At 44.9% G+C, this 27,614-nt stretch overlaps 1 protein-coding gene across 1 annotated transcript in view; it reads right to left on the bottom strand.

Moving 5' to 3' along the window:
- KNTC1 (kinetochore associated 1) overlaps nucleotides 1–27,614 on the bottom strand; it is an 81,518-nt gene that overhangs the window by 47,764 nt on the left and 6,140 nt on the right. Inside the window, exons 3-29 of the mRNA XM_060249171.1 lie at nucleotides 26,520–26,635; nucleotides 25,356–25,428; nucleotides 24,950–25,027; nucleotides 23,340–23,374; nucleotides 21,259–21,373; nucleotides 17,441–17,493; nucleotides 16,841–16,923; nucleotides 14,785–14,842; nucleotides 14,460–14,558; nucleotides 14,134–14,177; nucleotides 13,980–14,045; nucleotides 13,503–13,578; nucleotides 12,007–12,132; nucleotides 11,832–11,921; nucleotides 11,638–11,703; nucleotides 10,842–10,903; nucleotides 10,203–10,314; nucleotides 9,421–9,564; nucleotides 8,108–8,164; nucleotides 6,954–7,052; nucleotides 6,617–6,733; nucleotides 5,139–5,282; nucleotides 3,005–3,103; nucleotides 2,780–2,883; nucleotides 1,128–1,233; nucleotides 823–957; nucleotides 345–464 (exon numbers count right to left, since the gene is read on the bottom strand). Coding sequence (XP_060105154.1) covers nucleotides 345–464; nucleotides 823–957; nucleotides 1,128–1,233; nucleotides 2,780–2,883; nucleotides 3,005–3,103; nucleotides 5,139–5,282; nucleotides 6,617–6,733; nucleotides 6,954–7,052; nucleotides 8,108–8,164; nucleotides 9,421–9,564; nucleotides 10,203–10,314; nucleotides 10,842–10,903; nucleotides 11,638–11,703; nucleotides 11,832–11,921; nucleotides 12,007–12,132; nucleotides 13,503–13,578; nucleotides 13,980–14,045; nucleotides 14,134–14,177; nucleotides 14,460–14,558; nucleotides 14,785–14,842; nucleotides 16,841–16,923; nucleotides 17,441–17,493; nucleotides 21,259–21,373; nucleotides 23,340–23,374; nucleotides 24,950–25,027; nucleotides 25,356–25,428; nucleotides 26,520–26,635 — 2,477 coding nt within the window. The remainder of the gene's footprint in view (nucleotides 1–344; nucleotides 465–822; nucleotides 958–1,127; nucleotides 1,234–2,779; nucleotides 2,884–3,004; nucleotides 3,104–5,138; nucleotides 5,283–6,616; nucleotides 6,734–6,953; nucleotides 7,053–8,107; nucleotides 8,165–9,420; nucleotides 9,565–10,202; nucleotides 10,315–10,841; nucleotides 10,904–11,637; nucleotides 11,704–11,831; nucleotides 11,922–12,006; nucleotides 12,133–13,502; nucleotides 13,579–13,979; nucleotides 14,046–14,133; nucleotides 14,178–14,459; nucleotides 14,559–14,784; nucleotides 14,843–16,840; nucleotides 16,924–17,440; nucleotides 17,494–21,258; nucleotides 21,374–23,339; nucleotides 23,375–24,949; nucleotides 25,028–25,355; nucleotides 25,429–26,519; nucleotides 26,636–27,614) is intronic.

The following is a 27,614-nucleotide window of genomic DNA, read 5'->3' as shown; positions in this document are numbered from 1 at the left end:
GTGATGGCAACTAGCACATAAGGCTTTAAAGGGGTTTAGTGAGATCCATGGAGCATAGGTCCATCAGTGGCTACTAGCTATGACTAAAAGGGGAGCCTCCATACGCAGTGGCAGCAAACCTCTGAATACCAGTGACAAGGAAGCGACACTGGCAAGACCTTGGCCTTAGTTTGTTAGCCCTCCAGGCCAACTACGTGAAATGGGGTGCTGAACCAGCTGGAACACTGGTTTGACCCTGCAGGGCTCTTACGTTCTTTCATAAGAAGAACAGGCTTTTTGACAACTCATTTCGGTACAAAATATATATACTACTTATCTGTCCTGCTTTATTTTATGGAAATTACCTCTTCAAAGTTGTCAACTTTATTCTCTAATAACAGCTTCCCACAGATCACCGTTCTTTCTGCCATTTCCACTGCTTCAATAAGAGGCAGAGATGTTAAGAGGTCTAGGACTTCTTCTCCCTGTAAGCATTTGCAAAGCACAGTAGGTCAACATGAATCTGCACAAACAAAAGATGCTCGATAATCACTGAAAAACAAAAGGATGCTTGATTTATTCCTTGGCACAGGCTAATTCTTTTATTGTGTGATGGCATCCATGCACAATCATGTTGCAGAACCTAAATGAGAAAACTGGAGCCTTTGCATTTGGACAGTTTAGGAGATCCATTATATTTCAGCTTGCAGAATCTGAAAGTTTAAGATTCATGCTGCATCTTATCCTCTTCCAGTGGAAGAAGATAAATAATACAATTAACAGGCAACATTTTAATGCATAGTTTCCGTTTGTTTTAGCCCAGCCGTTTGAATATGTTTTTACCTTGTCTTTATCAATAAGGTCCATAATCCTCACTTTATAGATTTCTGTAGTAGGCAGCACATACACTTTTGCTATTTTCAAAGCATCTTCTAATGACGAAGGGGTACCCCGTTTAACAATGTACTTTGACACTCTCTGGAAAAAAAAAAATTAATTGGGACGCTGTAGCAGTTTAAGGCCACACAAGTTTGTCAACTCACAGAATTTCTTGTTTATAAAATTATTTTTCTGTGCTTATGTGCCCATATAAGCACAGAAGAAAGGCTACAACGTCTGACAGCAGGAGGGACTCATCGACCACTAACCAGCATCTCCTGTTTATCATTTAAAAGACTGGTGTTTCTTATGCCGTAGTTTAGCAGAACTGTCTTCATTTCCATCAGCCGGTAGCCCTCCTGCAGAAGCTTCGCCCTGCAGACAAAATGGGACGGAATTATGAAAACATCCGCATGAACAACGGCTGCCTCTGCAAGCACAGCCAACTGTATCCCAACCACCACAGCAGGCCTGCAGGGGGGGAGCAGGAGATTGGCTCGTGGGGGGGGGGAGGAGGCCATGACACTGCAGGTGTGCAGGGGAGGGAGTCACTGGTTCCCCCCTTCCACCACTGAGGTGGCCCTGGAGGCACATGGGCTAGGGAGGAGTGGAGAGAAGGCAGCAGGGCAAGCAACAGCGGTGGGGAGGGGGTGGCTGAGAGAGTGGGCCGCACAGGGTGCCCCTGCAATTGAGAATCCCCCTTCCACTGACCTGGATAGCCCAGGGAAGCCCAATCTCATCAAGAAGAAGAAAGAAGAAGACATTGGATTTATATTCCGCCCTCCACTCGAGAGTCTCAGAGCGGCTCACAATCTCCTTTCCCTTCCTCCCCCACAACAGACACCCTGTGAGGTGGGTGGGGCTGGAGAGAGCTCTCACAGCAGCTGCCCTTTCAAGGACAGAGTCTCAGAGCAGCTCACAATCTCCTTTCCCTTCCTCCCCCACAACAGACACCCTGAGAGGTGGATGGGGTTGCAGAGGGCTCTCACAGCAGCTGCCCCTTCAAGGACAGAGTCTCAGAGCGGCTCACAATCTCTTTTCCCTTCCTCCCCCACAACAGATACCCTGTGAGGTGGGTGGGGCTGGAGAGGGCTCTCACAGCAGCTGCTCTTTCAAGGACAACCTCTGCCAGAGCTATGGCTGACCCAAGGCCATTCCAGCAGGTGCAAGTGGAGGAGTGGGGAATCAAACCCGGTTCTCCCAGATAAGAGTCTGCACACTTAACCACTACACCAAACTGGCTCTCTCACCAACAGGCTCTCAGATCTCAGAAGCTAAGCAGGGTTGACTCTGGCAAGTACCTGAATGGGAGACCTCCTTGGAATACCAGCAGTTGGGAGGTGGGGGCAGGCTTCATTCAGCCACCTCCCTGAATATCCTCCAGACCCCCAGTAGGAGGGGCCAGTCACCAGAGGTTGCTATGACTTCCAGGTGCACACTCACATAAAAAGAGGAGGAGATTGGATTTATACCCCGCCTTTCACTTGGAGCCTCAGAGCAATTTACAATCTCCTTTCCCGTCCCCTCCCCACAACAGACATCCAGTGAGGCAGATGGGGCTGGGACAACTCTTCCAAGAACCGGTCTTGAGAGAACTGCTCTGAGAGAACTTGTGACTGTCCCAACGTCACACCAGCAGCTGCATGCGGAGAAGCGGGAAATCAAACCCGGTTCTCCTATATTAAGAGTCCACACTCTTAAGCACTACACTAAGCTGCCTCTCAAAGAGAATCCCCTTTACTCTTGAGGTCTTTGCAGATCCCTGGCTTTTTTAACTTCTTTGTCAACTGCTTTGGAGACCGGCTGGGGGAAAGGCAGCCTAGAAATAGAGATGAATAAAGCCACGCTGCTGCCAAGAAAGAGTTTTGTAGTCCAAGTGTGAAAGAAGAGGCTTGAGTGAATGAGACGCTCATTCTCTTACTTGGCATGATCCATTTCTAGGTATTGCTCGACGAGTTGTTCTACTCCTGGACTCCATGGAACCACGGTGCTATGCATTATTGCTAGCACCCCTTCAAACTTCAACTACAAACAAAACAGACAAATCCCTGTAAGATCTGGACACACCACTGGCCCCTTGCTTCAGGGCCAGAAGAGTTTCAATATTGCATTTGGAAAGGGCACATTTCTACTCAGTCATACTCACGTCCATGTTAGACATGCAGCCCAAGACAGCGATAGCCTTTGCTTCCCATGCGGCATAAAAGACAGACGCTGACCGCGTACAGTATCGCTCTAGCAAATCCTAGATGACATTTAAAAACATACGTAAAAACACAAACAGAACAGCTCTACTGTGACATAAATGGTCTCCATTTTACAGTTGATCTACTGAAAATGGCATCATATCCATCTCATGGCAATTTATATCTTTTCCTTATTTGACAAAATTCATTTCCTGTTCTTTCCATCCAAGGCCGTTTACATCGCCTAACACAACACAAGCTGTACAGTTTGAAAACATTTAAAACTGATAAAGCTTCAACCGAACAGGCTGAGGAACAGCAAATGAGACCCAACTGCAAGCTTTTAGGATTTCTTCCCTCCGGAGAATTTTTATCTTTTTTTTTAAAAAACATAAACAGCTTGGAAAATATCTGCTCTAAAAGTGACATTAAATAAGTAAAATTCAAAACCATGGTCTCAGCAGGAGGGCTTGCTAGAGTACTCTCCTCCACCTCTCCTAAAGAGAGGTCTGTTGCTGGGTCAAGTAAGTTTCCTGGGAAAGACCAGTCCAGAAAGACAGTGGGCAAATTGACAAGCGAGATAAAAAGCAGTACTTTGAACTGTACCTTGAAAAACTGGTAGCCGTTTAAAAAAGAAAAAAGGATGACTACTGCATTGGTGAAAGCACACTTGTGTCAGGCTCTGTAACTTTCCTATAATAAAAGCTATACAATACTAACCAAATGGACTCTTCATACTAACCCCAAAAGCCTTCGTTATGTTGTAGCTAGTATGCATATCAAAGAAAGACTGTTTGAAGTTTTAACCTTGTGCAGAGTGTGAAAGGAGTAAAAGAATGTGGCCGTTAATAGATACCATGTCCGGCCAGCATCCTCCCTTAGGCAAAGAGATAAGGGGGAGCTCTCATGTGAAAGTTTGCACCTTCAGTTTCTTTTGTTATGAGAATTACTTTGTTTAGATCAGGGGTCCTCAAACTTTTTAAATAGGGGGCCAGTTCACTGTCCCTCAGACTGTTGGAGGGCCGGACTGCCGTTACTGTACAAGGCCGCGGGCCATCAGTTCTCCGTCTTCTGCATCTCTCTCCCTTCCCCACACCACACACCCCGGCCTGGGAACTCACCTCACCTCGGTATCACCTCACACTCTGTCTCTGCCGCCTCAGCCCAGTGCCGGAAGTGTGCGTTGCTAACGCAAGTTTAGGTCGAACGTCACTTCCGGTCTGATTTTGCCATAACCCGGCGGGCCGCATAAAGGTCCTCAGCGGGCCGCATCTGGCCCGCGGGCCGTAGGTTGAGGACCCCTGGTTTAGATGATACTTTGATGTAGAATTCCATAAGACCCAGAGGCCCCTAGTCTCTGGCATTAGTCTCAACTTCCGTATCCTGCAATGAGTTTCCAATAAAGTGTCCATTTTTATCAACGAACACGGCCTTGAGTCTCCATCGCCTGACAACTTGAAGCAAATGTTTTGGAGAGTCTGAAATCTCCAAAAATCACAATAGCCAAGCCATGATGTGACCAGAGCACAGTTACCTGCAGCCCAATCATTTCTTTCTAGAAAAGGGAAGAGGCGGTGCCACAATCTCAACAGGCAAAAGGAGCCTTGAGCAACAGGTATGACTTAAGGTTGCAAAGTGCACTATTTAGAGTGGGTGAAAATGCCCATTGTAAACCAACACCTTAAGAACATAAGAGAAGCCATGTTGGATCAGGCCAACGGCCCATCAAGTCCAACACTCTGTGTCACACAGTGGCAAAAAATGTTATATACACACATACACTGTGGCTAATAGCCACTGATGGACCTCTGCTCCATATTTTTATCTAAACCCCTCTTGAAGGTGGCTATACTTGTGGCCGCCACCACCTCCTGTGGCAGTGAATTCCACATGTTAATCACCCTTTGGGTGAAGAAGTACTTCCTTTTACTCCTTGAGAGAGAGCACTTTTCCTGCCTTGGCCAAATGTTGTCCACCCACTCTGGGCCAAAGAAGCCCCAACTACTGATACTGCCCTTTGGAATGGACCGGCTAGTTATGCAAAATACTTGGGTTATTTACACTAAAATACTTTTGGAGCATGAATGAGCATACCTTTATGTACTTCAAGAGAATTTCATCTTTTTGTAGATCATGCTGGCACATATATGGTTCAATAATTTTCTCTAAAGCTGCTGGAATGAGTTCCGCCACCAAAACTCTATCAAACATTCGGAACACTATCGTAGTTGCATTTTCCTGGGGAGGGGGAACGCAAACACAAAAAACTGCCTGAGGCAGAATCTCTTCTCTGAAATAAGGTGAGCAGCACGCAACAAGTATTATTGTACATAACAATTTGCTGATCTCTGAAAATGCTTGACTATCACACAAAAAATGATTGACTCAGTCAGAACGTTCAGCACTCTGTTGCCAAGTCTGAAGCCTTGGGGAAACCTCAGAAGCAAGGCATGAGAATTGAGAACAGCCACACCTGGCTTCCATCTAGTCCCCAACGTAGCGCCCACGAGCACCGTAGTGCCCGCCAATACCTTCCCAGGTGTCTGTAAAGGGTTTTTAGAAAGTGGATGGCAACAGGTGGGGCTTTTGTCCAGCAAGACTTCTGATTGCCTGTGCAGATTTTTAATATTGTTGCTTTGGCGGCAGCTGCAGCCACAGTACAAAGATATTCGTTTTGTGACTGGCTCCAGCTCTTGCCGCAGCCATTTTGAACCTGCACTCATCGTGCTGGGCTAGAATTCCAAAGGTGCCTGTAGGCTTATAAAGGCTGGGGACCTCTGGTCTAGCCTTACAGCTACAAGCCCTCTGGATGCTCATCTGTGACAACACTGCTATATTTGTTTCAGGCTGTAAAACCTTATCCACAAGGATGGGCAGTCTACAGTTCAAGCTGCTCTCATCAACTGGTGTTACGAAGGTCCACAGACATCGTTTCCCACCGAAATGCCACTTTATATCAAATGCTTCTCAGAGATGCTGGTACCATTCTTTTTTTAAAACAAAAAAACGCCACCCTTTACCCTTCCTCCAAAGAGCTCAGGGCAGCTTTCATTGTTCTCCTTCCTCATTTTATTCCCACAAACAAACCCACGAGTGAGACTGGTCCAAGGTCACCCAGTAAGTTTCTTAGCAGTGTGTGAATTTGAACCTAGATCCTTATTAGACCCTCTCAACAACTATACTGCACTGGCTCCCCATGTTCCTAACAAAAAATATGGATGTGTCAATAGGCTCTTTGGCATTTACAATGTTATTGTGAGCATTTTTGCTACACCCTTTGTGACTGCTGGTGTTCTCAAGTTGTTTTCACTCCCCCCTCCCACCACAACCGTAGCAACCAGGTTTGATAGAAATTCTGCTGTTAAAACTAATGCCTGCTTTGGAATCAACTGTGTTAAAACATTGCAAAAGAAACAGATGACTATAGTGTCATTACAGGAGAACAAAACTCATGTCAGTAACTGGAATTTTCTAACTGAAATACCACATGTTCACAAAATTCATGTAACACTTCTGGCCCAAAACCATAAACTGGCCTACCACAGGCGATATGAATGCTGCTGTTTTAATACCTTTTCAAACTCATAGAGGGTCAGCTTGCAGTTGTACTTTCTGTGAAGATCTATCAAGTCTCGTAAAGCTCGTATCAGTCTTGCTAAGTGACGGACCTCCTCACACTTATCGTCCTTCTGAGATATAAAAACAACATAATAATTTCCCTCTGAATCACAGCTGTATTTCAGACACAAGCCTAACAAATTTCAGAGTCCCCCTCCCTCTCCTGCGGGCAAACTGAAATCATATGAATTTAACAAAAGCAAGTGTTTCTGGAGGAACAAAGGGCCTTTCACAGAATTGTAGGCATGTGCCTTAGCCCACACATGATTTCACTGGTAGCGGAATCCTTACCCAGAGAGTCCAGCACAATGAAGACGCAACTCCAGCTTTGTCTGGATTACAGGTAAAAAACACCTGGGCCATTTCAAGTCCATTTTCTGGCCAGCTGGCCTGTTTGAAATTAGAAACCTGGATTAGGGCAGTACAAGCGGGAACCCGCAAGAGAGGGGAAAGCCGACCTCCATGGTTCCCCCTTTGCTCCTCCTCCACCTGTCCTTCCCTGCCATCTTCTCCCTTGTCCACCACTGACAGCTGCTCCCTTCTTGGCTCGTTCATCCCACCAGGTTTCCTGCTGCCTTTCATCATCTCCAAGCTTGCCTCCCTCCCCTCGCATAAATTTCACCCCTCCTCAATTTTCGATTTTTTAAAATGTTTCTTTATACTTCGGGGGTCCTCTCGGGGCTGCAGGAACATGTTTTGCCTACATGGCCCCAATCCACAGATTTAAGTATCTGCAGACAGGGCCACGTCAAGCATTAGATATACCGGGGGTAGCCAACGGTAGCTCTCCAGATGTCTCCAGTTTGGTGTAGTGGTTAAGTGTGCGGACTCTTATCTGGGAGAACTGGGTTTGATTCCTCACTCCTCCACTTGCACCTGCTAGCATGGCCTTGGGTCAGCCATAGCTCTGGCAGAGGTTGTCCTTGAAAGGGCAGCTGCTGTGAGAGCCCTCTCCAGCCCCACCCACCTCACAGGGTGTCTGTTGTGGGGGAGGAAGGTAAAGGAGATTGTGGGCCGCTCTGAGACTCTGTCCTTGAAAGGGCAGCTGCTGGGAGAGCCCTCTCCAGCCCCACCCACCTCACAGGGTGTCTGTTGTGGGGGAGGAAGGTAAAGGAGATTGTGAGCCACTCTGAGACTCTTCGGACTGGAGGGCGGGATATAAATCCAATATCTTCATCTACCTCACAGGGTGTCTGTTGTGAGGGAGGAAGGGAAAGGAGATTGTGAGCCGCTCTGAGACTCTTTGGAGTGGAGGGCGGGATATAAATCCAATATCTTCTTCTTCTTCTTTTTGCCTACAACTCCCATCAGCCCCAGCCATTGGCCTTGCTGGCTGGTGCTGATGGGAGTTGTAGGCAAAAAACCATCTGGAGACCTACCGTTGACCACCCGTGAGATATACTGATGCTGCATAGCTTTTTAAAAGAAGAATGACTGTGCTTTACCTTGCCAGTTAACTCAAGATTCCGGGCTTGTTGTTCCAGCCATTTTGCTATTATTTTCTGGAATGTAAGAGTCAAGCTAGATTACATGCAAGTAGACACACACACACACACACACAGCTTATCCTTGCATTCTGTCCATACACATAGCTCCCTGTAGCCTCCCATCCAAGGGACTTCTCAGGTTCATCCCCACTTAGCAACGCTGTAGACTCAGGTATGCCCAGACCACACCCTAGGCTTTAAAAAAGGTACATGCAAGTCTATCTGTTCCCCCATGTTCACTGACAGAAGCCTTATACAAGGATTCATACCTCCAGGAGATTAAGAACATAAGAGAAGCCCTGTTGGATCAGGCCAATGGCCCATCCATTCCAACACTCTGTGTCACATAAGAGCATCAGAGAAGCCATGTTGGATCAGGCCAATGGCCCATCCATTCCAACACTCTGTGTTACATAAGAACATAAGAGAAGCCATGTTGGATCAGGCCAATGGCCCATCCATTCCAACACTCTGTGTCACATAAGAGCATCAGAGAAGCCATGTTGGATCAGGCCAATGGCCCATCCATTCCAACACTCTGTGTTACATAAGAACATAAGAGAAGCCATGTTGGATCAGGCCAATGGCCCATCCAGTCCAACACTCTGTGTCACATAAGAACATAAGAGAAGCCATGTTGGATCAGACCAATGGCCCATCAAGTCCAACACTGTGTCACATAAGAACATAAGAGAAGCCATGTTGGATCAGGCCAATGGCCCATCCAGTCCAACACTCTGTGTCACATAAGAACGTAAGAGAAGCCATACTGGATCAGGCCAATGGCCCATCCAGTCCAACTCTCTGTGTCACATAAGAACATAAGAGAAGCCATGCTGGATCAGGCCAATGGCCCATCCAGTCCACCTCTCTGTGTCACATAAGAACATAAGAGAAGCCATGCTGGATCAGGCCAATGGCCCATCCAGTCCAACACTCTGTGTCACACAGGGGCCAAAAAAAGAACATTCAAGTGCCATCAGGAGGTCCACCAGTGGGGCTAGAAGCCCCTCCCCAAGCACAAGAATACAGAGCATCACTGCCCGAAAAAGAGAGTTCCAACAATAAGCTGTGGCTAATAGCCACTGATGGACCTCTGCTCCATATGCTTATCCAATTCCCTCTTGAAGCTGGCTATGCTTGTAGCCGCCACCACTTCCTGTGGCAGTGAATTCCACGTGTTAATCACCTTTTGGTGAAGGACTTCCTTTTATCAGTTCTAACCTGACTGCTCAGCAATTTCATTGAATGCCCACGAGTTCTCATATTACCTGTCCTTGAGGCAGAGCCAGATTTATGAAAGGAATGATCCCATCTTTAAACCACAAACAAAGCTCCTTGCGGGAAATGGTTGCAGAAATGGCGTCAAGCAGGTTCTCAAGCATCTCTACACTAAAGCGTTCTGCAAAATCTCCCTAGGATTGAGTAAAAAGCATTTTAGAAACAATCGCACAACCCTAAGACCAGGAACAACCATTTCTAGCCAAGAATTTATGAATATCTAAAGCTGCTGTACTGCAGCAAGATGGACCATGAACCCAGTATGTCTCTTCCAATTGGCAGTGGCTGACCAAGGTCTTAAGCAGAGAACTTTGCCAGCCTTATCACTTTACATGAAGGAGATGCAAAATTATCTATCAGTGCAATCTTATGCAGGTTTTCCCTAGTTTCAGTGGGCTTAGACTGCAGTAACACTGCACAGAATGGCGCTGCCAATAAAAGACAAGTTAGAGGGGTGCATTATAGCAAGCTGCCTTGAACCACAAGGAAAGGTGGGATATGCTTTAATAAATGTTTAAAAAATGTATGAAGTTGTCTTATATTTACTCAGAGCACTAGTTTGTACAGGTCAATGGTGTCTCTAATGAACAACAGTAGATCACCAGACTCTCAAGCAGAGAATGGTTTGTCCCATTACCCAAGAGGCTTTCAGCCAGATTGATACTTGGACTGTCTCAAGCAGGTGCTTTTATCACTAAACCATGGGTCTCTCCAAGAACTTTCAGGAGGCTGTATCAAGAAACAGCAGCGGGGCAAGGCGAGTGTCATTCACCTGATGTCTTTTCCAGAGATAGGATGCAGAAAAGAGATTTCCTTCTCTCAGCTGTAGAAGGATGTCCTCGAAGACGTCTTCATTGTTCAGAAACGTTAGCCAAGTGGTTCCACTAAGAGAGCATAAATTGCTGTTTGCTCATAACCCAAATTTAAAAATATACACTGCAGTTATAAACATATAGTGGCACTTAAAATGAAATGATAATCCTATATTCAGGAGGCTTTTCCCATCCAGAAGGGCATTAAATTTTGAAAAAAATGTAGCATACATTGAACTTTTGGATTAGAGGAGGCCAGCAATTAATGCAAAGTCAATAAACATTATTAGCGGATTATTGCTTCTAGGTTCAACAAGTATAGTTTTATGCCAATCTAGTACTACACAGAAACATTCACATTTTTCAAAACGTAGTTTGGGAGGTTTTTCCTTCCAGTATGCTGGAATGTTAAGGACCTTTGAAGATTATAAATTCCTGTTTCTATCTTAATGGAAACTGGTAACCAAGAGATTTTCTCTAACCATTAATGTAGCATAAGTCTGCAGAAATGGAAACTGTCAAGTGCTGATATGAATCCATGCACATTTTCCCCCTCAGAAATCACACATAAAACCAAGAACAGAAAAAAAAAGGTAAACCTGAATTTTTCTGGACCAAAAGCTCCATAAAAAGTTGTCAGCCTAGCCTGGGCCTGCAACACCTAAGTGGAGACAAAAAATTATTTTTTAAAAAATCCTTATATATTAAATCAACGTAAGAATCTTGAGCTAGATTCTAGAGTCTCTAGGTGGGGGGAAAAAATTTCCACAAAACTTCCAAATTCATTATACTGGCACAAGCTTCTGCAGGAAAAGGCAGCATGGTGTAGTGCCTGAAGTGTTGTTTGTCCAGAAAACCTGTTATTTAAATCCCTCTTTGGCAACAAAGCTCTTTGGAAGAGGAGACATCATATGTGAGAATCAGGCGGGTGCAGGGTGCAGAGCTCCAAGAGCTCTTGGAGGATTGGCTACATCAGGGCTGTGTGGCCTAATATGCAAAGGAGCTCCTGCTAGAATTCCACCCCAGGCAGATGTATTCTGTCACAGAGCAGCTACACATGCATGAGCAGCAAACACTCCTGGTCTTTGGTGACTGTTTACATGAGTGTCTGTCTGCATAAGCTACATTCACTTTCCTAGACTCATGTCCTGGGGTGCCTGGGAAAACAGCAGATATATAAATACTGTATATGAATAAGTAACAGATGGTAGTATGAAGTCAAGGGATCTTGAAATATATTTCAAAATTCACAATCCAGCTGATCTTTAAGAAAAACTGTGAACATTTAATCCCAGCCAAGGTCCATCCCAGGTAACATTTTTAACTCAAACTCTCAATATTTTCTTTCAATTTCCTAGTACAAACATGAATGGCAGCACAGTTTCATCTTCTTACCGTTGTAAGAGATGCTGAATTCCTGTTAGAAAGAGAGGGAATGATTACGACATCTCTGTTGGAGACCTAGAATGTGCAAAACAAATGATAAGCTGAATTGCAGTTAATTGCATATGCAAGGTTTGTAACAAAGGTTTAACGCAAGACTAACGTTTGCTCCTGTTACAGGGCTGACCATACATATTGAAACCTACCCTGTTTTCAGCATAGCTGAGCATTTCATATGCTACTTCGTATGCTGGCCAAGGAGTATTTAGGCAGCATTCAATCGCAAACTGGTTATCCTATTTAGAGGGAGAAGACAAATGACTTCTTAAATTACCTTCCACACAAGAAATAAACATAAATTACACAGAGATGATACTATACCTTTATTTTATTTAAGTTTTCTTTCACTTGAGCCACAAGTTCTAGCCAGGATGACCGTCCATCATGGTCTACGGATTCTGAAGTCCATTTTTCCAAAACAGAGCTCACTCTCATTTTATAAACAAGCTGCGTACAAAGACAACAATATTATTTCCACTTGAAATCAGGCTTGCAGAGCAGACTAGGGAAGTGTGTGCTATGCGTCCTTCGTCAGTGGCCTCGAGGAAAATCAGAATTATCATGCCCCGTAAGCGCACACGCTGGAAGTTAAAGACCTCCAGGCTTTCTTATTACATACAGAGAGTGATGAACATGTGGAAGACCCTGCCAGAGGCTGTAGTGATTGCCACAGGAATAAACAGCTTTAAAAGGAGATTTGATGGATTCATGGAGTAGAGGTCTTTCAGCAGCTACTAGCCATGGTGATTGAGGGGAAGCCATGGTGATTGAGGGGAACCCGGAAGCTGCAGCTAGTGCAGAACGCGGCTGCCAGATTGTTGCTGGGGCTCCCAAAGCGGGAGCACATACAGCCGGGGCTGCGCAAACTGCACTGGCTGCCAGTTATATACCGGATTCGTTACGAAGTGCTGGTTATTACCTTTAAAGCCCTATATGGCCGAGGACCTGCCTACCTTAGGGACCGTCTCTCCCCGTATGAACCCCAGAGAGCACTGAGGTCAGCAGGGAAGAACCCGCTGACTATCCCCGGGCCAAAAGAGGTAAAGCTCCAGAGTACCCGTACTCGGGCTTTCTCTGTTCTGGCTCCACAGCTGTGGAATCAGCTTCCAGAAGAAATGCGGGCCCTGCGGGACTTCGAACAGTTCCGCAGGGCCTGCAAGACCACCTTGTTCCGAATGGCCTTCACCAGCTGAAACTGCTAAACTGCTAAGCAAACTTGCCAGCGATCATAGCACCAAATGCATTAATGTTTTTTAGAATTTTAATAGATTTTAACCAATTGTAGTTAAAATGTTATTATTATTATTATTATTATTATTGTACAATGTATGCATTAAGTTCTTGTTGTTAGCCGCCCTGAGCCGCTTTGGCGGGGAGGGCGGGATACAAATAAAATGTGACTGACTGACACATCCAGGAGCCCTAATCTTCTGAATCCCAGAGTTGGGAGGCAACATCACAAGAAGCCCTTGGCTTCAATGCCCTGTTGTTAGCTGTCCAGAGGAACTGGTTGACCACTGTGTGAGACAGGATGTTGGACTGGATTGACCACTGGTCTGATTCAGCAGGGCTCTTACATTCTTATAAGCGGTGAAACCAAAGAAGTTTATGCAGGTAACACCACTGTGGTATTTGGTTTTCAGCCCAGACGTTGTCGTTTGTTTGTTATTTACGTTTTAGTGGGCTGAGAACAAGTTTGGTGATGGCCATGCTGACGGAAATGAATGGACAGGCATAAAAGCCACCAGAGAAAATCCTTTGTGGTTTTGTAGTTGGCAGTAAACACTGGGGTATAATTCAAATACAGAATCCTTTACCTCAACTTCTAGTCCAAAATGAAGAGCAAAACTCTCAGCCTCAGTAAATTTATGCTTGTGAAGTAAACGACTCAGTCTAGAGAGAGAGGGGAAATGAAATCTGTACTTTAGATTGCTTATAAATCCTGCACTCTTCAGGAATCCAATACAATCTTCTAGGCTTACACTGAGTTCTCTCAGTTCTGCAACCTGAAGTCTACAGGCAGTCGATGCTAGTACTTGAACCAAAGGCCTTTGCCCATGTCACAACTTGGAAAACCTTCCTATGCACAAGTTGGCTACACCCTATTAAATAAACAATGACTCTCTTTCAAACCAACATGTATCGAATTGAGCTGCTAGTCCCGCTGATTTCAGTGGGAAAAACCAGCAGTATTTTTTGCAGCTGAACTCAGCTGTTCCCAATTTTGGTGGGGTTTTACTCCAATAACTTAGTTTAAACTGACACCATTCCATTATCCAGGTGTATACATTTACCTGTCCTCAGGAGCAGCTTCTGTTAAGCACCTCATTACCAGAAATGAGACCGGAATATCTGAAGACCTAGAAATGAATGCCTAGTTAAAGACTGGTTTATAATAAAAATTTGAAATAGAGCAATATTTTACTTTAAATTAAAGAGGAAACTTACTTTAGGTTATTTTCATAGATACCTTCCAAAAAGTATATTGTATCCTGCAAGAGAAGCCATATTTTGAGTGAAAACTGTCTCTTGTAAAGTAACATCCTTTGCAAGATTACTTCCAAATCGGTTCTACAGAAGTCACCAGGATTTACATGCATGCAAACTGGCTTAGGACTGACATTTAAACCTTCCTTACCCCGAGAAACTCATTTTCTTCCAAACCCTGAACAACACAACTGTTTCTGACTTGTGCTCTCACACTGGCCCTTCACAACACCTTCGTGCTAATCCCCAATTTACTTGGAAGTTAAATATAGAGATAAAAAACATACGGTATTCATTCCACTTTGAACCACTGAAGAAATGTTCATTACTTCCAAAGAATAGAGCTGATGCATGGCAGGCAGTGCAAAAACTACAAGGTTCCTCATCTGCAGAGAAAGAATTTAGAAAGTCATCAATAATGATGTCTCAGGAAAATATGAAGAACAAACCACCAACCCCAAACCATATCTTTGTTACACTCCTCCTCCTCGAGGTAGTAATAAACATGAATATTACACCCATCAAATGGAAGATTTCCACTTTCACCTTTGCAGTCCACATAAAGGAAGACATTTCACAGATTTTTTGCTGACAGAAGTTGGAACTCAATACCTGTTTGTCACCATCAGGTTGTGTCAATGCTATCAACTGATGATCGACACTCCCCTGGCTAAAAAAGAAGAAAAATACATATTATTTGAAGAACAGGGGTTTTTAATACTCTGCTTTTCTCTACCTTAAGGAGTCTCAAAGCGGCTTAAAATTGCCTTCTCCTCCTCCCCCCACAACAGCTACCTTGTGAGGTAGGTGGGGCTGAGAGAGCTCTGAAAGAACTGTGACTGGTCCAAGGTCACCCAGCAGGCTGCTTGTGGAGAAGTGCGGGAATCAAACCTGGTTCTCCACATTAGAGTCCATTGCTCTTAACCAGAACACTGCACTAGCTCTCTTTAATAAGTTATGAGCCATCACATTTTTAAACTGATTTGAGTCCTAGCAAAAGGCTCATGGCTCCATGTTAAGGTGCCCCCAACTCTGCTTATTTTTAACCTGCCAGCTGTAGTGGCCTCTAAATACCTACAGCTGCTGCTATTGTTATAGTCTTATGCTACCACAGCTATAGTTTTAAGTGCTTGCTGTAATTTCGGTTTTAATATTCCAATAGTGAAATCAATTTAAGCTGATCAGATGTTTGAATTGTCACCTCAGGGGGGGAAGGCGCCTCAGGAGCAAAATGTAGGGCATAAGTGTGAAATAAGTCAAATAAACACAGGGGGTGGGCTGTAAGATCTCACCATCAGATGCCAGGGCAGAGGACAGGACAGGTTTCATCCCCACAGCAAAAATCCCCCAAGTAGAAATGTCCCCCATAGGAACAACTACCAAACACTCAATTGTCCCACTGTGTGGGGTCTGGGACAGACTAAAGACTAATCCTTATGCTACCAACCATTAATAATCCGCCAGTGAGTGCACCTATTGTGACATCCCTTTATTGGCTGCCAGTGACTCTGTAGAATTTGTTTGCTTCCTTGATTCTACATTGTAGCCTTTAAAAGCATGCTGTGTAACAACTTTTACTGTGATTTGTATGCGGGGGTGTATTGATTATTCTATCTCCTATTTTGTTATAACTCATTTATTTCTCAATAAACTATGTATATTTGGAAAAAAACAACAGCCAAAAAGAAGAAGAAGATCTTGGATTTATATCCCGCCCTCCACTCCGAAGAGTCTCAGAGTGGCTCACAATCTCCTTTACCTTCCTCCCCCACAACAGACACCCTGTGAGGTGGGTTGGGCTGAGAGGGCTCTCCCAGCAGCTGCCCTTTCAAGAACAACCTCTGCCAGAGCTGTGGCTGACCCAAGACTATTCCAGCAAGTGGAGGAGTGGGGAATCAAACCTGGAACTCTCAGATAAGAGAGCTATGGCTGACCCAAGGCCATTCCAGCAAGTGCAAGTGGAGGAGTGGGGAATCAAACCTGGTACTCTCAGATAAGAGAGCTATGGCTGACCCAAGGCCATTCCAGCAAGTGCAAGTGGAGGAGTGGGAATCAAACCCGGTTCTCCCAGATAAGAGAGCTCTGGCTGACCCAAGGCCATTCCAGCAGCTGCAAGTGGAGGAGTGGGAATCAAACCCGGTTCTCCCAGATAAGAGAGCTCTGGCTGACCCAAGGCCATTCCAGCAGCTGCAAGTGGAGGAGTGGGGAATCAAACCCGGTTCTCCCAGATAAGAGAGCTATGGCTGACCCAAGGCCATTCCAGCAGGTGCAAGTGGAGGAGTGGGGAATCAAACCTGGTTCTCCCAGATAAGAATCCACACACTTAACCACTACACCAAACTGGCTCTCTATCCATCTGTGTGGAAGTAAATGTCATTGAGTTCAAAGGTACCTATTTTTTTGCATATATGCATTTAAGAAAGCGGGGAAGGATATTAGATCTCACTAAGGGAGTTATAGAAAAGTTGTCACAGGAAAAGCCCAAGGGTTCATTTAGTCCTGCACCTCATTTCCTGGTGGCCAGCCAGGTGCCTCCAGAAGGCCTACAAGCAGGGCACAAAGGCCAAGGCCAGTCCTCAGAAGAACTTGGTGAAGTATAAGAGAGCACACTCCACTGCCAAGTTATGCTCTGCTAACCCCTGCGACTAGAGAACAATCTGGTTCTTACATCAAAAGAAATTCTTCAATGTGAACTGAAGGCCAATCCCAAACCATAATGAACGAGTGAACATCCCACGTGCTTAAGACATTCTATAAAAGAAGAAAAATAACAATATCAGACACATATTTATACGGGGGGGGGGAGACCTATTTCTTTTGATTGTTTGACATGTTAACAAACAAATCCATTACACCTAAACCTTTCATGCTTCAGAATACTATTAGATCGGTAGAGGTAATCAGACCAAACATAGAAATTCATACTTTTAACCTGGCCCTTTGAACAAGGATTCATCTCAAATGGCCATTTACGTTCATCACAGCAAAAGACAAGTTTTCTTGTCAAAAGATGCAGTTATTGTAACCAAATGCTCTCAACACATTACTGGACATTACTCTGTTGCTTACAGTTTAAGAGGAAGGCGATTATGTGACAGCCCATTAAGTTACAGGTGCCCCTGAATCTCACTAGACATAGTAAACACTGTTGTGGATTAAAACTCTCTACAATGCCTTTCTCCCTGTTGCATTTGAAAGATAGTGGAATTATGAAGCCTAATGTTATACAGAAGCCATTAACAAAATCACTTAATGAAAGTGTACTTGCCTCATCATCCAAGGTATACAACAGATTATCTGCAACCTGAAGCTGTTGCACAGCTGCAAAAACAAACACATGGGTTTGTTAGTTTTACCCCCTAGGAGAAAGCTAGCTGAAGTGAAAAAGTGTAAGGCATCAGGGACGCAAGCAGCAAGTCCTAGAGAACTTCCTCTTTGCCAATGTGGTAGCTTGCTGGTAGAAAAGGCTGCTGGCTTGCAGATGGTCAGAGGGTAGCACTGTACCTACCAAATCAGTAGCGACTGAGTGACTGAGGGGACCAATTAGATCCCACCTGGCCCTACAAAGGTACATGGGACACAGTTTTAGTTGGGAAGGCCACAAGCATGCTGAAGTAACATCCTTAAGGGTTAACTCATAGCTAGGCCTGACTATGAAGAAAAGACAGAAAAGTTACCAACATTCCAGTCTTAACTACAACAGAAACACAACTTGCACAATGCCTTACTGCATTTTTACCGTGTTTCTAAGTAACAATAGAAAGGGGGTTCTTAGAGCCCAAACCAGATTTGACTTGCCAAGACAGACACACACGTATTGAATTTTAGCTACATCCCAGTTTGTAGCAATTAGCTGATGCCAGCCTGGCAAAATGTATCAGTAGTGAGTAGCTGGCTCTCTTGATGAAATTATGCTGGATGCTGCAGCCAATTAGTATGTGTATATGCTAACATGTGCCAATGTGTCATCAAGAGTACATAACACGGCTGGCCAAACTGCAGCTCGGGAGCCACATCTGGTGCTTTTATAGAATCATAAGAGTTCGAAGGGACCTCTAGGGTCATCTAGTCCAACCCCCTGCACAATGCAGGAAACTCACAAACACCTCCCCCTAAATTCACAGGATCTTCATCGCTGTCAGAGGGCCATCTAGCCTCTGTTTAAAAACCTCCAAGGAAGAAGAGCCCACCACCTTCCAAGGAGGAAGCCTGTTCCACTGAGGAATCGTTCTGTCAGGAAGTTCTTCCTAATGTTGAGCCGTAAACTCTTTTGATTTAATTTCAACCCATTGGTTCTGGTCCTACCTTCCACGGCCACAGAAAACAATTCCACACTATGCTCTCTAGGACAGCCCTTCAAGGACTTGAAGATGGTGATCCTATCACCTCTCAACCGCCTCCTCTCCAGGCTAAACATCCCCAGCTCTTCAACCTTTCCTCATGGGACTTGGTCTCCAGACCCCTCACCATCTTCGTCGCCCTCCTCTGGACCAGTTCCAGGTTGTCTATATCCTTTTTAAAATGTGGTGCCCAAAACTGAACACAATCCTCCAGATGAGGTCTTACTAGAGCAGATATTGACCATGCTTGAATCAGATATTTCACACATATTGTTTGGCTCTCAAAGCCACCACTGCCCTGTTGGTGTATCTCTTTAAATCACTTCTCCAAGCCAAGCCAGCTGGTGGCTTGGAGAATGAGTAAAGTTAAAGTTACTTTCTTTCCACCTCTCCCTCCTCCCTTCCTTGCATCTATTTTCCTTCCTTCCTTCCTGTCTTATGGCTCTCAAACATCTGATGTTCTTGTCTTGCAGCTCTCAAACGTCTGACATTTATTCTGTGTAGCTTTTATATTAAGCAAGTTTGGCCACCCCTGGCATATAAGACTGTGACCGTCTTATATGGGGGGAAAGAACTGTGCAAGCAGCAAAGAACTTACCGCTGACCATGCTTGAATCAAGAACTCTTTGAAGGGATACCAGCTTTTTATTAGGATCTGCCTCCCACACAGATATTACACAGTCACCTAAACCCTTTGGGAACAAAACATTTAGAATCAGAAGCTAACACATTTGTTTCGTAACAGGCTTCTTTAAATCATCTTCGCTTACATAAAATTCAACATGATATCCCATAGCTGCAAAATCGGATTCTTAGAGGCCAGTCAACCAATCCAATCTTTATTAAAAATGGCCCTTGACCAGCGCAGAATAAAACAGGTTCATATACTCCAAGTTTAAGAGATGGCAGTATCTTGCTGTGCTGGGATGGGGAGGGGAACCTTCTGAATTTATAAAAAGCAACATTTTTAGAAAACTGGGACACCACGCACGGAATCTTCCAGCCCTGCTACCAAATCTATCACAATTCAATTTCAGGTTCTTATCAAAGCTGTAATGGGTCATTTATTCAATGTGAATTTGTCTGCTAATCAGGGCTTTTTTTGTAGCAGGAACTCCTTTGCATATTAGGCCACACCCATCCTCCTGGAGTTTACAGTAGGCCCTTTACTAAGAGCGCTGTAAGTTCTTGGAGGATTGGCTACATCAGAGGGGTGTGGCCCAATATGCAAAGGAGTTCCTGCTACAAAAAAAAAAGCCCTGCTGCTAATTAAAGCATTGGAGGCCCAGTTGTGTGGGCCCCCATCTTCTGAAAGGGGCTTGACAACTGGAGACATTGGAGTCTTTTTCATGGTGGTACCTCAACACAATGGTTGCCCCTCAACTTATGGAATATCCTCCTTATGTCTGACTTACTACTTAATCCATTACTGTATGCTACCAGGTAAAAGCTTTATGCCTTACCCAGGTATTTTGCGGATTATTGTCTAATTGCACTCTTTTGTTTTGATATATTGCCGAACTGTTCCATGTGTTATAGAAGCTAATTTTACCCACTACATTATAGATTTATTTATTACTTGAGGTTCATGGTATGTGACATTTTAGTTTTGTGTGCAAACTCGAGTGTATTTATGGAGCGAGGGGCCAAACGCACTTGGAAACAATATACAGTGCACAGAGAAGTCATCACACATGACTTTACTGTTCATTAGTATTCACGTACTGGGAAAGTACGACTGACTGCAGCTCCCGAGGGCGCATAAGAGAACATGTGTGAAATGTCAGAACTAGGTATTACAACAGACATGGAATCTGCCACAAAACCAGCTGCTTGAGGTCTTCTTTCCCGTAATATCCAAGGATAGTAACTGTGTGACGCAACATCACCGTGCTGCTAATTTCCCATTTGCACAAGCTGCAGACTGTAAAGTTGAGGGGCAACCATTGTGTACAATTTTATTGTTGCAATTACAGGGGGACATAGGAAGGACGGTGGCTCAGTGGAAGAGCATCTGCTCGGCAAGCAGAAGCTCCCGGATTCAATCTCCGGCAATTCCAGTTAAAAACAGTAAGTAGGAGATGACATGAAAAAGACCTCTGCCTGAGACCAATGTTCCCTCTAAGCTGAGTTAGCGTGAGCTAGCTCACAGATTTTTAGCCTCCAGCTGACACATTCTTGTCTTAGCTCAGGAAGAATGACCCCAGAGCATAATAATAAGTGCAGTAGCTCACAGCTTTAATGCCAGTAGCTCACAGCTTTAATGCCAGTAGCTCACAAAGTAGAATTTTTGTTCACAGGACTCTGCAGCTTAGAGGGAACGTTGCCTAGAGATCCTGGAGAGCCGCAGCCCGTCTGAGTAGACAATACTGACTTTGATGGACCAGTGATCTGGTTCAGCATAAAGGCAGCTTCATGTGATTTCAAGTGGAAGAGGGGGAGATACAGGGTTTCTATTTTGGATGGCAGCCTCCATCTATTGTAACATCTAGTTCCAGCGCACAATAGGTGATTCTGGTGTGCAGATCTTCACATACAGACATTCAGCAGGCAGCAAGATGGCGTTTTTGGCACAGGGCAGGATGGGGTGTAGGTACGAAAGCCATGTAACATGAATACATCTGAAGACAGTCCAGTCACCGTAGATTAGCTGATAGAATGGTTACAACTATTGGAATGGTTACAGCTATTAGCATTTAAAGAGTTTAAAAATGAACTACGAATTCAAGAACTGCAAAAGAGCTACTTGCCCCTATAATCAAAGCAATCTTGTTTTCCGTTTGTCTAGTCACAGACGTAAGACAACCAGCAGTGTGATACTCTTCCATAGAAATAAAACATGTTTCCACCTGATCTTGTAGCTGGAAAAAAAAAAGACAGACAATCATTTGCAGATTAAAAAAAATATTATTATTAATTTGATTTATTAATTGTCCTATCCCAGCTTGCACTGGGCTCCGGGCAAGATACATAGGAAAGCATACTATTATAAAACAAATGTCAAAACATTAAAAGTTGTTTTAGGGCAACGACACAATTTCTTAAGACTTTGTTAAAATTAATTTGCAGAGTACTTCATGGAGAAAATTATAAAAGACAACAACCCAGCAAAGCAGCCTGATGCATGCCAACACTTATTTATCAATATTTGCTACAGAAAGAAGATATTGGATTTATATCCCGCCCTCCACTCCAAAGAGTCTCAGAGCGGCTCACAATCTCCTTTACCTTCCTCCCCCACAACAGACACCCTGTGAGGTGGGTGGGGCTGGAGAGGGCTCTCACAGCAGCTGCCCTTTCAAGGACAACCTCTGCCAGAGCTATAGTTGACCCAAGGCCATTCCAGCAGGTGCAAGTGGAGGAGTGGGGAATCAAACCCGGTTCTCCCAGATAAGAGTCCGCACACTTAACCACTACACCAAACTGGCTCTCCAGAAGAAAAAAAAGAAAAAAAACCTATGTTCTCATAGACCAATGGGAGATGTGCAGCTGCACAAACATTTTTTTTTTGCAAGAAACTACTTTTCGGGGGGAGGGGGAGACGACCCTTTATAGAATCATAGAGTTGGAAGGGACCTCCAAGGCCATCTGATCCAGCCCACTGTACAATGCAGGAAATTCACAAATACCTCCCACTAAATTCACAGGGTCCGCATCGCTGTCAGATGGCCATCTCGCCATAGTAAAGTTACGCCATAGTGTTTACTGAAAAATTTTAACCAGCTCCAGAGGAAGTCACACAATTTGCTCCATTTTAAAAGCTCAGTACCACTACTACTGTTTCTATATCCCCAGTTCCTAATATACTTTATATACAGTCCAACAGAAGAAAGAATAGATGGACCACTATATGTACCTATAACAAGAAGACTATTTCCTCTGGCATTTTTCTTACTCTCCTACACAGTTCTCAAGCTAACCTTGGAAGTCCTTTGTCTCGACTACAGTTATGAGACTGCGGGTTACGCTGATTGGGCATCAAGGAGAAGGGTCGTAGCCAGCGTTACCTCTAAGCTGAGTTAACATGAGCTAGTGTAGATTTTTAGCCTCTGGCTCACACATTTTCGTCTTAGCTCAGGAAGGATGACTCCAGAGCACACTAATTTATGCTGTAGCTCACAACTTTAATGCCAGTCGCTCACAAAGTAGAATTTTTGCTCACAAGACTCTGCAGCTTAGAGGAAGCTGCAAAGTGAGACAGAAAGGCCCTCCACTGTTCTGCCTGAGACCAGCTAGCATTAGCATCTTGTCCTCTAGAACCCCCACCTGCAGCATCGTTCTAGCTGGCCATTATGGGATGGTTATTTAAGAGTTAGTAACCTGAACTTGTTTGCTCTCCATCCCTCTTTCATTGTGAGTGTCATATGGTAGTTTTACTCTGAACTGTAAATCATCGTGACTCAATGGCAGAGAAGCAGTACATGTTATCAAACAAATAAGGTGGTGCAAAAAGCAAGACTGCAACAGAATGGTGCCCTTGTTTGCTCTCTGCCTGCTCTCTCTGTCTTCAGCCTGAGGAATCAGGGAAAGAGAGAGCTGAACAAATGATGCCTCCAGTCTAGAAGAAACTCATTTCTCCCACCTTGCTCTTGAAGGAAGCCATTTGGAAAGGGCAATCAAGAGTAGACTGTAGCAGGGAAAAAGACATTCCGTTTGTGTTTCAGAGAGCAACCTAATCATTAGTGGATAAAACCTAGTCATTAGTGCTTAAAATAACTAGTGCCAACCATATCCCTACTGAGCCCAAATGCTTATAGGACTAGCTTGGGTCATAAACAAAGAATCTGAAATCTGTCAGATATTAGACGAGTAAATGTTCCTGGTTACCTTTTTTGCTGTACTGAAGTCCTGGGTATCAATTGCTATATGAGGACAGAAAAGGAATAATCTGTGAAAAGCAGTTTCATGTTGCACAGCTGTAATCATAGCATCAAAATAGCTTAAGAAAATATAATTCTTATTAAGGTATCCTTTTGAAATACATTTTAGGAAAAGTTTTCACTGGAGTTATTTTGCTATACTGTTTCAAGCCCAGCAGTCCCGCGGTGCAGAGTGGTAAAGCTGCAGTACTGCAGTCCGTGCTCTCTGCTCACGACCTGAGTTTGATCCCAGCAGAAGCTGGGTTCAGGTAGCCAGCCCGAGGTCGACTCAGCCTTCCATCCTTCCGAGGTCGGTCAAATGAGTCCCCAGCTTGTTGGGGGGGAAAGTGTAGAAGACTGAAGACTGGGGAAGGCAATGACCACCCCATGAAAAAGTCTGCCGTGAAAACGTCATGACGCGACGTCACCTGAGTCGAAAACGACTGGTGCTTGCACAGGGGACTACCTTTACCTCTTTATTTCAAGCCCAAGCTAGCCTGATCTCATCAGATCTCAGAAGCTAAGCAGAGTCAACCTTGTTTAGTATTTGGACGGGAGACCTCCAGGGAAAATCAGGGTTGTGATGCAGAGGCAGGCAATGGCAAACTCCCTCTGAACACCTCTTGAAAAGCCTGTGGGGTTGCCATATGCCAGCTGTGTTGCCATATGACAGCACACACATTCCAACAAACTTAGAAGAAGAAGATATTGGATTTATATCCCGCCCTCCACTCCGAGGAGTCTCAGGCGGCTCACAATCTCCTTTACCTTCCTCCCCCACAACAGTCACCCTGTGAGGTAGATGAAGATATTGGATTTACTGTATATCCCGCCCTCCACTCCGAGGAGTCTCAGAGCGGCTCACAATCTCCTCTACCTTCCTCCCCCACAACAGACACCCGGTGAGGTGGGTGGGGCTGAGAGGGCTCTCCCAGCAGCTGCCCTTTCAAGGACAACCTCTGCCAGAGCTATGGCTGACCCAAGGCCATTCCAGCAGGTGCAAGTGGAGGAGTGGGGAATCAAACCCAGTTCTCCCAGATATGAGTCCGCACACTTAACCGCTATACCAAACTGGCTCTTACAGCAGTAACAGTATTATTTACAACAATTGGCAATATACATTTCCCAAAAGCTACCTGATTGGGACTGCATGGGCAAATATGGTAAATATGAAACAAAAATTAAAGCAAATGCAGTCGTATATCATTTAATTAGAACAGCAAAGGGCCAAAATCCAATAAGCCTCACAAGCCAGACTAGACCATGCTATAGGAAGGCTTGATAAGACTCAAGATGACTGCACAGTTTTCCGCCATGACCTGCATGGCTCAGGCAAGCTCAATCTCATCAGATCTCAGAAGCTAAGCAGGGCTGACTCTTGCAAGAATTGGATGGGAGACCTCCTTGAAATACCAGCGGGAGGCAGGGGCAGACTTTATTCAACCACCTCTCTGAATATCCTCCATGCCTCCAGTGGGGGCCAGTCGCCAGAAGTCGCCATGACTTCCAGGTGCGTGCGCGCACACACACACACACAAATACAAAAGAGAGAGAGAGATGGCTATACAGTATTCCTACCTTTCTGAGTTTTGCCAAGGGGGAGGTGCATAATACAGAAGACCCCATTCCTGGTGAGAATAAATGCATGATAGGTACCTAACAAAAGAATCAAACACAAGGCAAATGTCAGGAAAGCTTCGTAACAGCACTGCACATGTAAAGTGCTGATCAGGCTGAGATTATCAAATATAAGCGAGATAAATATATATTTTTAAATCATAACCTAGCTTAACGTTGTCTTTGCCCACACAGGGTGCAACACAATTAAGACTCACAGAACGAAAAACGAGACAAGATAAAAAGGTGCATGATTTCACCACAAAGCAAGATTTCAAGCTATTAGTCCTCCAATGAGGCCAACCTTAGCTTGCAAGAATTTTTTTTTAAAATGCACATGTACTGATTTATTCTTAAAGAAACTTACCTTTATCAGTGCTATCTTTTTCTAGATGGAGATTCAGGTAAGTCCTATCATTTGAAGACTTCTGAACCAGCATCTAACACGCAAGTTCAAAAGAGACACGTAATGCAATTTCTAAAAACAATGTAATTTCTATCAAATGTCTCACATTAACTGAAGCCTACCCAAGATGTGGTTTTACTGAAAGGTAAATTAATATCTACAGCAGCATAAGAACTTGTCAACAATCAATGCCTCAACATTACATCTTTACCCACATGCCCATACTAAAAAGTCTGCGGCAGAACATGTTCTTTTCATACACAAGCGCAGGTTCAGCATTTGTTTGTCTGCATACTTACACCTCACTTTCCCCCACACCGTGTAGACCCAAAGTAGCTTACAGAAGAAGACAGCAGATTTATACCCTGCCCGTCTCTCTGAATCAGAGTCTCAGAGCGGCTTTCAATCTCCTTTATCTCCTTCCCCCGCAACAGACACCCTTGTGAGGTGGGTGGAGCTGAGAAAGCTCTTCCAGAAGCTGCCCTTTCAAGGACAACTCTTACCAGAGCTATGGCTGACCCAAGGCCATTCCAGCAGCTGCAAGTGGAGGAGTGGGGAATCAAACCCGATTCTCCCAGATAAGAGAGCTATGGCTGACCCAAGGCCATTCCAGCAGCTGCAAGTGGAAGAGTGGGGAATCAAACCCGGTTCTCCCAGATAAGAGAGCTGTGGCTGATCCAAGGCCATTCCAGCAGCTGCAAGTGGAGGAGTGGGGAATCAAACCCGGTTCTCCCAGATAAGAGAGCTATGGCTGATCCAAGGCCATTCCAGCAGCTGCAAGTGGAAGAGTGGGGAATCAAACCCGGTTCTCCCAGATAAGAGTCTGTGCACTTAACCAAACAACATAATGAGAGAGACTGGGTCAAAGTCATGCAGCCAACTTCAAAGACAGAGCAAGGATACAAACTTGTGTCTCTTTGGTCTCCCTGATTCAAGTGCAACATTCTTCACTGGTTCCTTTTCAGTAAAACAGACTTCAGGCAACAGAGCTAAACCAGACTCTCAGGTCTGAGCCAGATTCAACTGGCTTGACGGTACTGCGGTATTGTGATGCACCTCAAGCTGGGGCCGCTCTTTAAGAAACTTAAGAGGTACAGAAACCAGCAAGAAATGAATTTTACGTACACGAGTTAACAAGGTTTGCCTCAACGGCACATGAATAAGATGCAAGTTGCCACTTCGCTCACCAGCCACCAGAAAATGCCCTTCTTGGCACAGGCTGACAATGTCAACTTCGGTCTCTGAAAGGTTAAAAAAAGTAGGCATTCAGTCCTCATGGGCCAGTGATGCCATACAGTCTTATGCAATTAAAGTTCATACATGTGTCTCTACCAGCGTATCAATTAACAACCCAGTTTGGTTTCTGTAGCGTCGCTATCAAAAAGCTCAACTATTTAATGCATGGACTGTTGGAGCAAGAATCTACATAAACCCAGTCTGACAGCTACAGTATGACAGCTGGTGATCTAGCTGCCAGGCTAGGTCACAGTGACCTGATCAGCAGACCGGCTTGAGCCGGCAGAAGCCAAGTGATGCAATCTGCTGAGTCAGCATGGCCAGGATTGGCTGCTTGGACTATATATGATCTGTGTGTGCATCACACAGGTCTCTCCCTGTGAGATGGTGGTTAGGCGAAGCACTTTGTCCGTGGAGGTGATATTGTATAGACTGCACAAGAGAGCACTTGTTGTGTATATATGTTAATACACCTTTTGGCACTAGTTGCACGCGTAAGCCTGATTTTCTTTCCTGAAGCCCTGTGTCGGGCAAGTCATCTCCCTCACTCTGCTACTCCCGCTCCGACAGGGTTATGGGCCCAGGGCGGTTCCGCTGCGCGGAGGAGAGAGTTGAGAGTTGAGCTGACTGTGAGTTTGGAAAGAGCCGGAGGCGAGGAACGCCGGTGAAGGACACAGAAGCACCACCGTTCTCTGTTTGAGAGCCAGAGGGACGTCGGCAGCCGGCCGTGAGGAGGAGTCGGCACGATGGCTCAGCAACAGCTTGGAGTAGCCGTTGAGAAGCTCACCTCAGCCAACTACGCGGTGTGGAGCCTGAGAATGCAACACTACCTCAAGCGTGAAGGGCAATGGCTGTTCGTGAGTAACCCCCCTGCTGACTTATCTCCTGCCGAGACTGTGTTGTCGGATAAGGCACTGGCCAACATAGTGCTATCTATAGGAGATGACCAGCTGGTTTATGTGCGAGGGAAGGACACTCCCAAGG

The sequence above is a fragment of the Heteronotia binoei genome, chromosome 11 (assembly GCF_032191835.1).
Source record: "Heteronotia binoei isolate CCM8104 ecotype False Entrance Well chromosome 11, APGP_CSIRO_Hbin_v1, whole genome shotgun sequence".
Lineage (NCBI taxonomy): Eukaryota > Metazoa > Chordata > Lepidosauria > Squamata > Gekkonidae > Heteronotia > Heteronotia binoei.
Note: the sequence above shows the minus strand (reverse complement) of the source record. Positions and strands in the feature narration are given on the sequence as shown.